At 34.2% G+C, this 13943-nt stretch overlaps 2 protein-coding genes across 3 annotated transcripts; both read left to right on the top strand.

Moving 5' to 3' along the window:
• Positions 1-2455: 2455 nt before the first annotated feature.
• Positions 2456-6864, top strand: LOC130823789 (E3 ubiquitin-protein ligase At1g63170-like). Of its 2 annotated transcripts, none has more exons than XM_057688567.1 (5): positions 2456-2661; positions 3592-4380; positions 4953-5078; positions 5164-5455; positions 6176-6864. In XM_057688567.1, the coding sequence occupies exons 2-5, from the start codon at positions 3746-3748 to the stop codon at positions 6416-6418; spliced, it is 1296 nt and encodes a 431-aa protein (XP_057544550.1). In that variant the 5' UTR covers positions 2456-2661; positions 3592-3745; the 3' UTR covers positions 6419-6864. The 2 variants fall into 2 exon arrangements, with proteins under 2 accessions (XP_057544550.1, XP_057544558.1); XM_057688575.1 differs by having other exon boundaries at positions 2456-2682.
• Positions 6865-7711: 847 nt separating this feature from the next.
• Positions 7712-13697, top strand: LOC130822749 (synaptotagmin-2-like). Its single transcript, XM_057687681.1, has 12 exons — positions 7712-8381; positions 8842-8940; positions 9509-9559; positions 9660-9783; positions 9950-10068; positions 10195-10296; positions 10780-10854; positions 11136-11212; positions 11301-11547; positions 12421-12771; positions 13164-13295; positions 13381-13697. The coding sequence occupies exons 1-12, from the start codon at positions 8271-8273 to the stop codon at positions 13507-13509; spliced, it is 1617 nt and encodes a 538-aa protein (XP_057543664.1). The 5' UTR covers positions 7712-8270; the 3' UTR covers positions 13510-13697.
• Positions 13698-13943: the final 246 nt, after the last annotated feature.

Here is a 13943-nt window from a genome sequence, read left to right as displayed (position 1 = left end):
TGTTATTGTTTGATTAATCTTCCGATGTGGGATTGTTTTCTGGAACACATCAAAATAAATGAAACCAAAAATTAGCTCATGAATAGAGCACCGATGTGGGACTAAGTTATTGAAGAGAAAGACATCCACCATTGAAGAAGACCACTATTTGTTCTCCCTCACGCTTAATCTACTCTCCCTTTCACTGATTAATTCCTACCAGTATAGGTTGCAATAGATGCACTTTCCATGGAGGCGTACACTTCACCTAGATTGGGGTCATTATCATAGAAAATGGTAGGATCAGAAGGATAGCCACTTTCTGAAGCAAAAATCCCTCCATTCAAACCATGCATCAATCTCATGGAATTAGAGTTCTGAGCAAGAAGTGTGTCAGCCATCATTGATAGTCTTGTCTGATCAATGGCATAGCAGTAACTTACATAAAACCATACTACACTTCACCTAGATGTCTTCTTCAATGGAGAACAAATAGTGGTCTTCTTCAATGGTGGATGTCTTCCTCTTCAATAACTTAGTCCCACATCGGTGCTCTATTCGTGAGCTAATTTTTGGTTTCATTTATTTTGATGTGTTCCAGAAAACAATCCCACATCGGAAGATTAATCAAACAATAACAAGTTTATATAGTTAGTTCATCTGCTATTAAATAATTGTTTGAAAGTTAAAAAACAAGCTGCTCCAAAAACAAAAAAATACAGCTACTTTAAGTTCAGTACTATTAAAATTTTTTTAAAAAAAAAAAATTATTTTTTTTTTTATAAGTCGCTGTTAGTAACAGCGACTTAGGGCCTTTTAATTTTTTTTTTTTTCTCCTCATTCGCTGTTACTAACAGCGACTTACCCGAGGCTAGGCTTGGATGTACGGAAGCTTATTTTGGGACATAAGTTTTCCCGAATCTTATATTCGGAATTAAATTGTTTATTTATCTTATTTTTTTCAATCTTTCAGGCAGACTCTTATTGGTTGAGTCAAGGTACAAGTCAATTGAAAATTAGTCATATTATTTGTGTTAGATCGGTAATTACGTTTGAGATAAAGGATTGAATCATGAAAGGATAGAGTCTAAAAATAGAGTAAGATTTGATACAATGACTACTATTGATTACTTTTTATGGACCAAGAACAAATATTAAAGTTAAATGTAACTATCTTTGACAGATCAGACCCTGAGCCCTCGACTCTAATTCATTGAGTTTTAAAAAATAATACTTTTATATAAAATTTAGATTAGAGGGTTAAGTTTAGGTTAAATCCAACTCGGTAGTAGACCCATGAGTATGTTGAACCAACAAATTTTTAAAACTAAAATTATAAATCCATAGAATGTGGTTTTAATTTTTCTATTGTGATTTGCAAAACTGGCCAAAAGATATTTTAGAAAACTGTTTCGCCAAATAAATTTTGGTTTATTTTCTGTTTTTAAAAAACACAAGAAAAAGATATCAAATGACACCGAAGCTAATTAAGTCGCCCATCAACCTAACAAAGATAAATCAAATTTGATTTTACATTATGTTTTAGGCTATAGAATGAAAATAATATATCAACAAAGAATAATTGATAAATAGAGTGAAATAAGAATTGGGGCAAAATAAAATAATAGAAGGGAATACTATTTAGAAAAAATTACCTAGAACATCAAACATTTTCATGATTTTCTTATAATATTCTCACCTATTGATTAACTACGAATAATCCCAACTTTATGGGGTAATTGTTTAGAGTAAATTTGGGTAACTCGATAACCTTCTATAGAGGTAAGTTACCAAAATAGTAAACTGAAAATTAATTTAAAATTAAAGAAAAATTTTAAAAATTTATATAAAAAATTCTGAATAATAAAAAAAAAGCATAAAATTTTTTTAGACATTTTTCTAACATTTTTTTCAACATTTTATTTTAATTTTTCTTTTTTTTAAAAAATCAAACTTGCTATAGCAAGTTATCCAGTTAGCGGGTTTACACTAGAAAAATATCCCTCAAAGTTAGAATTATTTATGATTAGTCAATAAATAAGAAATTTATAAGAAAATCATAAATAAGTTGGATTATTCTAAGTAATCTTTCCGTATATTTATTCATTACTCACTCTTTAATTTAAGTCCATTTTAACTATTTTGGCTAGGCTTTAGGAATTAGGACACAAGTATTAGTGAGTTGAGACACGTTCATTTGCATTATTAGGTCTATTTTGAGTTAATAGTTTCCGGTCGTTAGAAATTAGATCTTGTGTATATATTGATTTTTACATAATTATAAATTCGAATAAATATAAATTTTTTGGGTTTATTTTTCATTATCATCGTTCCCAGTGTATTCAGCCTATAAAAACTATAAAGAGGGTTTCAGAGAGGAAATAATAATTATAATTTATATCTATAAAGGAGAATGCGAGTAAAAATTGTTAGTATTTATTTCTAACACCCCCAATTACTTGCTTATATTCCCTAGAATTAGTAGATAAAGTATCACTGTCATTGCCTTCAACCTTGTACTCAATTTTCCAGCCCCCTTTTCAATCTGTATACTGTAATCAGTCAGGATTCAGGAGGTGAACAAAAACAACACTAAACAAAAGCTGCTAAAGCTTATTCAAGTTTTGCAACACCCAGAATGAGTATCATCTCAGAAATCTGAAACTTCTCTCAATCAATTTGGTATACTCTTACTCTTTTCTAGTAAGATTCTGGGTATTTATCTTCTTTGTTAGACATTCTTTTCTAAACTTTTTTACTTTCTACTTTTTCTCTCACTTGTTCCTTAAAAATTCATTCATTATTTGTCTCTTCAGTAAGGTATTTTTATCTCTACTTAGTTTTTTTACTGCTAAAAGTACCAAATTTGGAGTATTTTCTTGGAATTTTGCAATCTTCCATTAAAGGGTTTTTCTTAGCTTGAGTTTTTATGACTTGGGATTTTGTTACATGATGTTTTTCTTCTGTTTCTTCGGAAAAATTGTGTCTTTGTGTCTGATAATACTACTCTCTAAATTGGGCTTTATGTTCGTTTGTGAAATGAGATTTAGTTGCTGTTGTGCTCCATTGATGGATCTGTAGTTCTCATTTTTGATATTTTCCAGAAAAAGCTAAAAAGTTTGATAATTTAGGTTAATTAGCTGAATATAGAAATAGGGTATCTTTTATAGTTTTATTTGAGCATTAATTTTATTGTTGTAACCAAAACTTTGATTAAAATTGTAGTTGAGCTTACCTTTTTCTTTAGCACTGTTTGAACTGTGAAACAGAATATATGAAATTCAGAAATAGTTAAAAGATGGAAATTTTCTAATTTGAGTATAATAACAAAAATGGGTATCTTTTTTTTTTTTTTGGGGGGGGGGGGGAGGGGGGGGAATTCTTGTATTATATGAACATTTGGTTGAAATCATTGTGTCACTATCATCTACCTGTGAGTTATAAAGTTGGGTTGTTTTCAGATTTACTTCTTTTAATACCATTAAAACTATAAAAATTTAGCTATGAATTTGATATTAGATAAAATATTATGATTCTAAACCTGTATATGTTGCAATTGTAGCCTTTTCTGGCTGCTAAAGTGGATTGAAGTTAAATTATCTTAATTTGTAGGTGTTTGGTTACTAGTGAGTGGTGACTGATAAGAATTTAAGGCTCGTGCAGTCGTAATTGGAGTATTGGAGTAGTTGGAGGGCGTAAAGCGAGTATAACTATACTAACCTCTCTATGCAACGCTCCCTCAACGCAGTTTTGTTTCCGGGTTTTAATGGGATATCCCCTGCTGGTATCACATAGTGAAGCATTGAGTGATCAGTTCCCTTTACTTATGGAGCGTTCCAATAATCTTGAAGGTCATCAGCATGTCATTGACATTGCGGTTTCTAATGATGCGCCATTAAATTTTCCTAATCAAGAAGAACCTCATAATACTGTAGATAGAACATCAAATAGTGTACCTCGAATTAACCCATCACAATCATCGTCTTCCGGTAGAATAAACGTTTCGTACGTGGGAAGAGGTGATTCATATGGTTATTCCAGCCCGTTGAATTCTGGTCTATGGATCTCAGTTGAGCTGATTGTCACGCTTGCGCAAATTGTTGCTTCTGTAGTTATTTTGTCGTTGTCAAGATATAAGAGTTCAGAAGCCCCATTATTTGCTTGGGTTGTGGGTTATGCGTGTGGCTGTCTTGCAACGCTTCCGATTCTTTATTGGCGTCTTCGAAATTGCAGCCGTGGTCCTGAGCGAATTTCAGTTCAATCACATCAGAGCTCCTCTGGGACTGTCAGTGCTGGAGCTACTAACTCCAATTCATCTCTCGAGCAAGAAGAGATGGATAGCTATGGTGATTCTCGTACAATTGCGAGGAACAGTCAAATAAGACAAAGAATTAGTGTACGGTAAGCTATTGTTCTTTCATCTTAATGGCCAGTTTGATGTGCTAATTTGTAATGTGTTTGATTGGGAGTACTTTCATTTTACTCTTACTGCGTTTAAATGTTCTAGAGGGAATAATATAGATTGTTTCTGTTAGATACCTGAAAATAAGATGGAAAACCTCAAAAAGCTTGAATGATCTATAGATTTTGGCATCTTAAATATGATGACTTCATATTTTGATGAACTTTTTATAATTTTTTAAAAGGCTTATACTTGGAGTCTTAGATGCTATGCTTCCAACCGGAAGTTCCTCTTTCAGATAAATGCATTTCCATTCGGACATTTTAGTTCTTATTTACTGTTAGAGCTTATAACATATCCTGGGGCATCAATCATCAGCTTAAGCTTTTGGTTGAGTTGGTTTTTTGACATGTTATCAGAACCAGCGTGACAAGAGGTCACGGGTTCGAATCTCAACCACCCCTCATTTAAAATAGAATATTCAGCGTCACAAATGGGCTAATATTATTAATGTCATTTACACCCCAAAATATGTTTATTTCATCATTACTAAGAGATATTGCATCCGCAGACTTAATGGAATTGTTGAGCACTTCAAAATGGCGTTAGACTGCTTCTTTGCGGTGTGGTTTGTCGTGGGTAATGTGTGGATTTTTGGAGCACATTCCTCTCCTTCCGTGGCTCCAAAGTTGTATAGGTACTTTAACGTTACCTTAACCGATTTTTCTTATAATATCTATATCTAAACAGGTCATTTGAACGGATCTTTGGGATGTATGCAGGTTATGTATAGTTTTCCTTACTTTCAGTTGCATCGGGTATGCACTTCCGTTCCTATTATGTGCAACCATATTTTGCTGTCTTCCTTGTATTATCTCAGTAATGGGTATACGAGAGGATCTTTCAAAACCCAGAGGAGCTAGTACAGAAACTATTGATGCTTTACCGACCTACAAGTTCAGGTTGAGAAAAAATGATGGCATAGACAGTGAACAGATGCGCTTGAAGGCTAATAAAGCTGGCTATTTGTCCAATGGAACTCAGGATGAGCGTGTCATATCCAACGAAGATGCGGTAAGTTCCATGTGTGACTTGTCTATGAAAGTTGTGAGTACTTACCTATTATAAGCTTTATGATAAGGACATTTGAAAAATGACTAGGAAAAAAGACTTGTCTATCAAAGATGTGGTAAGTTTTTCTTCACTTATTTCAATGGTGGTGTTTGGCAAAATAGCTTATTAGGCAATTTTAGTTTATTTTGATACAAATAGAGTGTTGAGTGGTCAAACCATCCAATGTTAGTGTATGGTAAATTAGCTGGTTGAAACAACTTATTGTTATGAATAAGTTGTTTTTGAACAAGCTGGTTCAAAATCACCCGTCAACTAGTCAAATCAGCCGTCATAATCAGCTAGCAGCTACTGGCTATCAGTTGTTTGCCAAACACCCCCAATAGATCACTCACTCACAATTGAGTTCCGTGTAGAAGTAGATTGATATTTTGACCAATGTTCTTTTACCAATTAGAACTTAAATAGCAAGTTCTACCAAGCGGATTGACATTTTGACCAATCTACTTCTACGGTTCCACCATTTCGAACCGGAATAGCAATTCTACCCAGCTGACCCATGTATTGTTCATTCTTCCTGTATACTCAACATTAAAAATTTAAATAAGTGCTACCATGTTTTCCCTTTTTCACGGTCAAAAAACTTACTTTTTGTTTGATATGTCACAACTCACAACTCGTCTAATTTGTTACTTTCCTATTTGTTGATGGAACTCGGTGCAGCTATGTTGTATTTGCTTGGCAGCCTATGCCGACAATGAAGAGTTAAGGGAATTGCCGTGCTCCCATCTGTTTCACACCGAGTGTGTGGACAAATGGTTAAAGATCAATGCATCGTGCCCTTTGTGCAAGCTTGAGATTAGGGAGGACAGAAGTAAGCTTGTGCCAAACGATCGAAACAACAGTAGCCAACAAAATGCAAATGATGAAGGTGATGTCGGTTTAACTTCAACCGGCGTTTCATGATTCTGAGTGTTAGATTGCCCCGCTTGCTGTAATTACAACCCGCTGCTGCTAGGCAGCTAGCAAATTAAGTAGGAGCAGTTTTCATTTTTGTAAAAAATGCAAATGATCATACTCAGAGACTGGTTCTAAAAATGTTGAATGACATTGGGTGTTGTTTGTAACAAATAACAATGCATCTTATCTGATTACTGCTGTGTAGTGGAAGATTCTACTTACAAGTTTGATCATCATGATATGTATTATGTGATGTTGATGTTAGTTTGATGAATCAAACAAGTGTCAAAGTGAAAATCGAAAGGAAAAATTTCTTGCATATGATTAGGAAGAAAAAAAAATTGTTCTTGTGGAATCTTCAATGTAAAGTCTCTAATCCAACTTCTGTTAAAATTGAGTTGGATTTATCGTCAATGTTAGCACATAATTGAAAAAATACGATCTAAAAGACCAATACCAAATGACAATGTGAGGAAAGATTTCAATGACTTCAAAAGTGTACATCATCTTTAATTTATTGATATTGGACAAATCATACGTACAACTTCCACATCAATTCATTATTCTTCATTACAAAAGAACATGTCTAATGTAGACTTGTCAAACGGTTGGTCAAGTGGGTTTTGGATCGGGTGAATTTCAATTGTATTTGATTCAGTCAGACAAATTGAGTTGTTTTATTTTGAATTTTGAGTTAGATTTATCTTTGAAACTAGACAATTTATGATAAAAAACAATCAATATATTGCTTTTAAAGTTGAAACAAAATATATTCACTTAAAATAAAAAAAAGACTATATAATGAATCTCGACTAACAAATTATAAGTTGAATGAGAAAAATAAATGAGAAAATTATAGAGCACAAAGAAACTAGACAATTTAAATACGATTTTAACATCTCTTACTTCTAAAAGGTTTTCCCCCTTCGTTTCATCAATTTGTCTCTCTTTCATTTGCTTCAACTTTATCAAGGACACAATAAATATTCTCGCTATTAACGTACAATTGATGTGACAATTCACTAATTCTTAAATGAAATGGTTTAACAATGAGACATTTCTATTGACCTTACTTAATATTGTTTAGAGTATATAACATATTCTTAACATAATATTAAAAGCCAATAGGATAAGAAATTACGGCCTTACGGATTTTCAACCCAACTAATCAAAATGTTACAAATTAAGTAAAACGGAAAAAATAATTTGTAATTTGTAGACTAGCCTAAGACTTGGGACAGCCCGCTCATACATTTGTATGTTGTACTAAATCCCAACGGCAAGTCGGCAATTACAAAAGTTTTGCACAACCCGCCTCTTTAATTCTTTGAACACTGTAACTGTAGTAAACAAGATTATTCAGGTCCACAAATCAAAATCTACACCCTCTTTCTTCTTAAATCAACCAATCTTTGCACAAACTTGTGCTAATCCAAACCCACCAACCGTCTTTGAAACGCTTCATCAACATTTATTGCAGGAAAAAACGTTATCATTTATGCATTAGACTTCCCTTTTACATTCCCTCTTCAATGGTATACTGATATAGTAAAATCATTACTGTTTAGTGGGCCTTTTTCTGGTATAATATCTCCTTTTAGTAATTGCTAAGTACCCTTTTTCTCTGTGTGCTGAAAACCATTACTCTTCCTTCAACCTTTTTTCAAAAATCATGGAAACTAAGAGTTTCTTTTAGTGGGTTTTGCTTAAAGTTTGTATCTTTTTTAGTTGGTGGTTTGATTTATGGTGATTTCTCCATTTTTCTCTTAGTGGGTTTGTTTCATTTGGTCAATTTTCTAGGAGAAAGTGAAAGACTGTTTTTTTACTGGGTAGTAGAGTGTTTGGCTGAAGATTGGGAATGGGATTTTTAAACACAATACTGAGTATTTTTGGGTTTGGATTTGGATCTTGTATTGGGGTTGTAATTGGCTTCTACTTCTTCATCTTCTTTCAGTCTACTGATGTTAAGGTTTGGTTTTGAATCTCAGTTTTCTCATGTTCTGCATTTTTGAATTGCTTAAGTATATGTTTTCTTATTATGTTCATATCTCTTTATGTGTTTTGGCCTGAACCCGTAAACTTTGATATTTTGGTGGTTGTGTTTCGCTAAAAATAAAAATTGAGACGGTAATTCGTAAAAGTGCCAAAACTTTAATTCTGTAATTCGCAAATTATTCTTAATTATATTGTTAGGGTTAAGTTTCATTTTATGCGGTGTTCTTACTTGCTCTTGCAGAAGTATCTGTGCAAGAAAAAGCAACCAAGCAATGTGGCAAATTTTGTAAAACTGTTGCAGATAAATTTTTGATCTATTGTTTCATTTAGCCGACCTCCATCTTTTGGGATCAAGAATTTGGCAATGTTAATTGTGTTGCAGATAAAATATGTATGTGCCATATTGATTTGGTTTTGGATTATCTTAATGCTAGGATCCTGAAGTTCGTCCATTGGTCGAGCTAGACAACAAGACCTTACTAAGGGTTCTTCCTGAGATACCCCTTTGGGTGAAAAATCCGGACTTTGATCGTGTATGTCTTTGCTTCTTACTTTTACGGTTCGTTTGGTAGGTGGTAATAAACAGTGATAATGGCAATGAAAACTAGTGTGATTTTGATTGAAAAATCTCTTAGTTACCTTGATGACCATGCTTGTCCAACTTCAATCATATCAATCTCTTCATTAAATTCATTCCAATGCATTATTATTGGGAAAGATGTTTTACGGTTTGTTTGGTAGGGGTAATAAACGGTGATAATGGAAATGAAAACTAGTGTGATTTTGATTGAAAAATCTCTTGGTTACCTTGATGGTCATGCTTGTCCAACTTCAATCATATCAATCTCTTCATTAAATTCATTCCAATGCATTACCATTGGGAAAGATGATATTAGGTGGTATGGAAATTTGTAAATAAAAAAATTTTTTGTGATCAAAGTTCACCATGGTAATGACATGGAACTTTTAATGATCATTCCCATTACCAGCATTTAGTACCACTAACCAAACGAGCCACTATTGTTTTAGATCTTTTTACTGATTAGCACCTAAAGTTTGAGCTTATTACTGAAGCTGATTTGTATTTGTTTTTCTATGAAGATTGATTGGCTTAACAAGTTCATACAATATATGTGGCCTTACTTAGATAAGGTACCTTCTGTTGGGACATTTTGTAACTATTTCCAGCCTTAATTTTAACTTGTTAGTTTATGATATAAGCATTGACACACTGATACGACAATTTGTCTAGGCGATTTGCAAGACTGCAAGGGATATATCAAAGCCCATTATCGCTGAACAAATCCCGAAGTATAAAGTTCAGTCGGTTGAATTCGAAACACTTAGCTTAGGCACCCTGCCCCCTACTTTTCAAGGTTAGATTTCTTGTCCTTTCTTGCTAGCTTGATCATGTTCATGGTGTAGAATAGAGAACTTTATACTCCGAATCAAGTTATAAGATGCTGCTAGTACGAGTGTGTATAATGTGTAGAGTGAAATATGACGAAATAGATTAATCGCTACTTCTTGGGATCGTGTTAGGAATGAAAGTATACGTCACTGAAGAGAAGGAGCTGATTATGGAACCAGCATTGAAGTGGGCAGGGAACCCTAACATCCATGTTACAGTCAAAGCATTTGGACTAAAAGCTAGTGTCCAGGTAATGTTAAACTGAGAAAAACAGCACGAAAAAAGATTCTGCTGTTCTGCAGGCCGATAGATCAACGCATACATTTTTTATGCAGTTCATGCTATAAGAAAATTTTACATAATCGATATGCTTTAGGTGGTCGATTTACAAGTGTTCGCTCACCCGCGCATTACATTGAAGCCTCTGGTGCCGGCTTTCCCTTGCTTTGCCAATATATATGTTTCTCTAATGGAAAAGGTAGGCTATTTCTAGTTACCTCAACCTCACTTATAGTATTTACTATGAAGAGGTCTTGGAAGGAGACTTTATAGAAGGAAGTCCCACACCTCTAAACCTTGAACGGCCTGTTTAGTAATCGGTATTGGTTGTAGGAATATCTCTTGACAAATTCAATGGCCATGCTTATTCTCCTTCAACAATCTTAATTTCTTCACAAAATTCATTCCAATGGTGCAATACATTACCATTTGAACATGTGGTATTAGGTGGTAATGGAAAATTGTGAACAAAAAACTTTTTATGATCAAACTTCCATTACCATGGCAGTGACATGATACATATCATGAAAATTTACACTACAAATCATTCTCATAACCACCAATCAGTAACATTAACCAAACGGGCTGGAAATTTACACTCGTCTAAATATGTGTTTGTGTTTTTGACGGTGGTTTAGTAGTGTTGCCTTACAATAACTTGTGAAAATTTGGGTTCTTGCAGCCTCACGTCGACTTTGGATTAAAACTATTAGGTGCAGATGCTATGGCAATTCCAGGCCTCTATAGATTTGTTCAGGTTTGTTGTTGATCATTCATCATTCTCTGTTTTAAGAACCTGCCTTTATCTTTTTTATTCTGTTATTGTTATTGAAATAGAGCAATAAACTGAACTTATTTTAGACCTGTCTATCTTGTAAAATTATTTCTATTGACAGAATCTTTTTTAAAGCAATACTTTATGCTATTTGAAACGCTTTTTCGTCTTCTGATGATCATGTTTATGCCTTAGTTATGCAATCGAATTCATGTTATCGGTACCAGATTTATTTAACTCAGTTCTGTATGCACTGCGTGCAGGAAATAATAAAAGATCAGGTAGCAAACATGTACTTATGGCCTAAGGCCCTGGAGATACCTATCTTGGATCCCGGGAAGTAAGTATTTGGGAGACTCAAAAAATTTCTCTAACCACGAATATAAACTTTTGATTTCTCATAAAATGTGTTTGCTCTGACTTTGCAGAGCTAGGAAGAGACCCATTGGAATTTTACATGTTAAGGTTGTGAAAGCAACGAATCTAAAAAAGAAAGATCTTCTCGGAGGATCTGATCCATATGTCAAGTTGAAACTTACCGAGGACAAACTTCCCTCAAAGAAAACTACCGTCAAGTACAAGAATTTGAATCCCGAGTGGAATGAGGAATTCACCATGTCTGTTAGAGATCCGGAGACTCAAGTTCTAGAGGTCTTTGTTTATGACTGGGAAAAGGTATGTATACTAATTTGGTTGTTTTTTGGCTTGACTTATAACATATTAAGAGAAAGCTAATTCATGTAAGAGTCTCTAAGGGAAAATAGAAATGTAGATTGTGTAATTGTCCATTGTTTGGTACCTTGCTTGAAAAAGTTAGAGATAATAGAAGACGGTAAAGGCAAGGAAGTGAGCAGAGAAAGTTAGTAAAGGAATTAACTTTTTTATGCGAGAGCTTTTAGAATCAATTATAGCAAATTTAATGGAACAAAATATGGTGAAAAGCTGGAAGTTGAGGTGCCTTTCTTTTGAAAGGATATTGCTTTTTATCCTTGGGAAAGTTGTTTCTCAACATTTACAAACCTAATAATGGAAAATAGGAAAAAAGGTTACCCATGTTAATTGTTCTTTAAGATTTAACAAGGTTATGGATCTAGCATTCTATCCTTTTTTTTTTATTATAGGGTAGACCAGTGTCATGATTCACTAATCTCGTCGCGAATCGGGAATCGAAAAAAGCGAATTATAGTCGGTTCTAGGCTATTCTTGGGCAAATTTGAGTGAATTACGAATTGAAAAAGCAAATTTAGCTAGTGAATTATGTTACACCGGGGTAGATTGAGGAAATGAGTCTAGGTTAGAATCGAATCCAGGACCTTTCCTGAAAAGTGGTACTTGCCCTCAAATTGAGGCAAGACTCGATTCTCGATTATGGATCTATCTTAAGTTGTAGCACGAATATGTTCTTATTTGGGAGTCGACCATCTTACAATTTTCTACTTTATTGTTGATTTCATGCATGATCACTTTAAATTAGATAACACACTAAATGTCTGAATGCTAATGTTGCTTTGAACCATCTTTCATTTCTTCCTGCCCTGTGATCACAAGATTGGCACACACGAAAAGATGGGCATTAATGTTGTTCCGTTGAAAGACCTTACGCCAGATGAAATGAAAGTCGTCACTTTGGAGCTCTTGAAAAGTATGGATCCAGATGATGCTCGAAATGAAAAGTCTCGAGGACAGGTTGTTCTAGCACTAACTTACAAACCGTTTAAGGGGGATGAGATGGCCAAAGATACTGAAGATTCTCAAGTGGTTGAGAAGGCTCCTGAAGGAACACCTGCTAGTGGTGGTTTACTTGTCATTATTGTCCATGAAGCTCAAGGTCTAGAAGGAAAGCACCACACAAATCCTTTTGCTCGGCTCTTGTTTAAAGGCGAAGAAAGAAAGACTAAGGTACGGCTTGCCCATTAACTCTGCACAAGCTTAGTTGTGCTACATCCACACTTTTAGGCCTAAGGGCCCTCATGTGAGGGGCATGATAGAGTGTTTAACATATTCAAAGGCTATAACCATCAACTTAAGCTTTTGGTTGAGTTGATTTTTCGATATTGTATCAGAAGCCAATATGATGGAAAGATCATGAGTTACCAAGGGCCTGAGCAGTTGTGCTACTTCCACACTTTAGTCTAAAGGTCCTTGTGCGAGCCATGACTGAAGTTTTTGGTTGAGCTGGTCTCTTGACATTAACTAATTGTTCAGTAACCACTTCATGAACTGAGTATTTTATTGCTGCCTTCGGATTTCCCTTGTGAGTTTAACATTAGTTATCCGCCTCATTTTTCCAGATGATAAAGAAAAACCGAGATCCCAGATGGGACGAAGAGTTTGAGTATATGTTGGAGGAACCACCAACGAACGATAGACTACACGTAGAAGTGATTAGTGCATCATCCAGAATAAGTTTAATTCATCCGAAGGTATCTCCATTGCAAAGTTTTCTGCTTCAATGATAAAAACCATCCAATGACAGCAATTTTGATCTCATGTTGATGTTTGTAACAGGAAACTCTAGGATATGTTGATATAAATCTTGCGGATGTTGTCAATAATAAGAGAATAAACCAAAATTACAATCTCATTGACTCGAAAAATGGTCGCATTCAGATCGAACTGCAGTGGAGAACATCATAGGACTCTTGAGATTTCAATAGATATGGGGACTGATAATGCAGACATGTTTTTCCTTGTAAATTTGTGAACATTCCATTGTTTTGATTAATAAAGCGTAGAAAATTCTATGCTTGTGAGTTGTGAGAATTGTTTTTCTGTCATTCCTTGTAAATTGTGATTATGCATGAGAGTTGAATTGAAGTTATCAAGTTTGTGGTCATATTTCATTCCTGAGTCGAGGTTTTGATATCTTTTTAAAGGTATGGGTATGGAGTATGGTCAGCCGTCATCTAATGTTTTTTAGACTCTGATCATAATTTTTAGGGAAAATTGTAAACAAACACCTTTTAAAACCCGGTTTTTGTAAAGAAACACCTTTTAAAATTTTTTTTGCAAATAAACACCTTTTAAGACACTTTTTGTTAAATTAAACACCTTAATTGGAATTCCGGTGG

The sequence above is a fragment of the Amaranthus tricolor genome, chromosome 1 (genome assembly GCF_026212465.1).
Source record: "Amaranthus tricolor cultivar Red isolate AtriRed21 chromosome 1, ASM2621246v1, whole genome shotgun sequence".
Taxonomy (NCBI): domain Eukaryota; kingdom Viridiplantae; phylum Streptophyta; class Magnoliopsida; order Caryophyllales; family Amaranthaceae; genus Amaranthus; species Amaranthus tricolor.
Note: the sequence above shows the minus strand (reverse complement) of the source record. Positions and strands in the feature narration are given on the sequence as shown.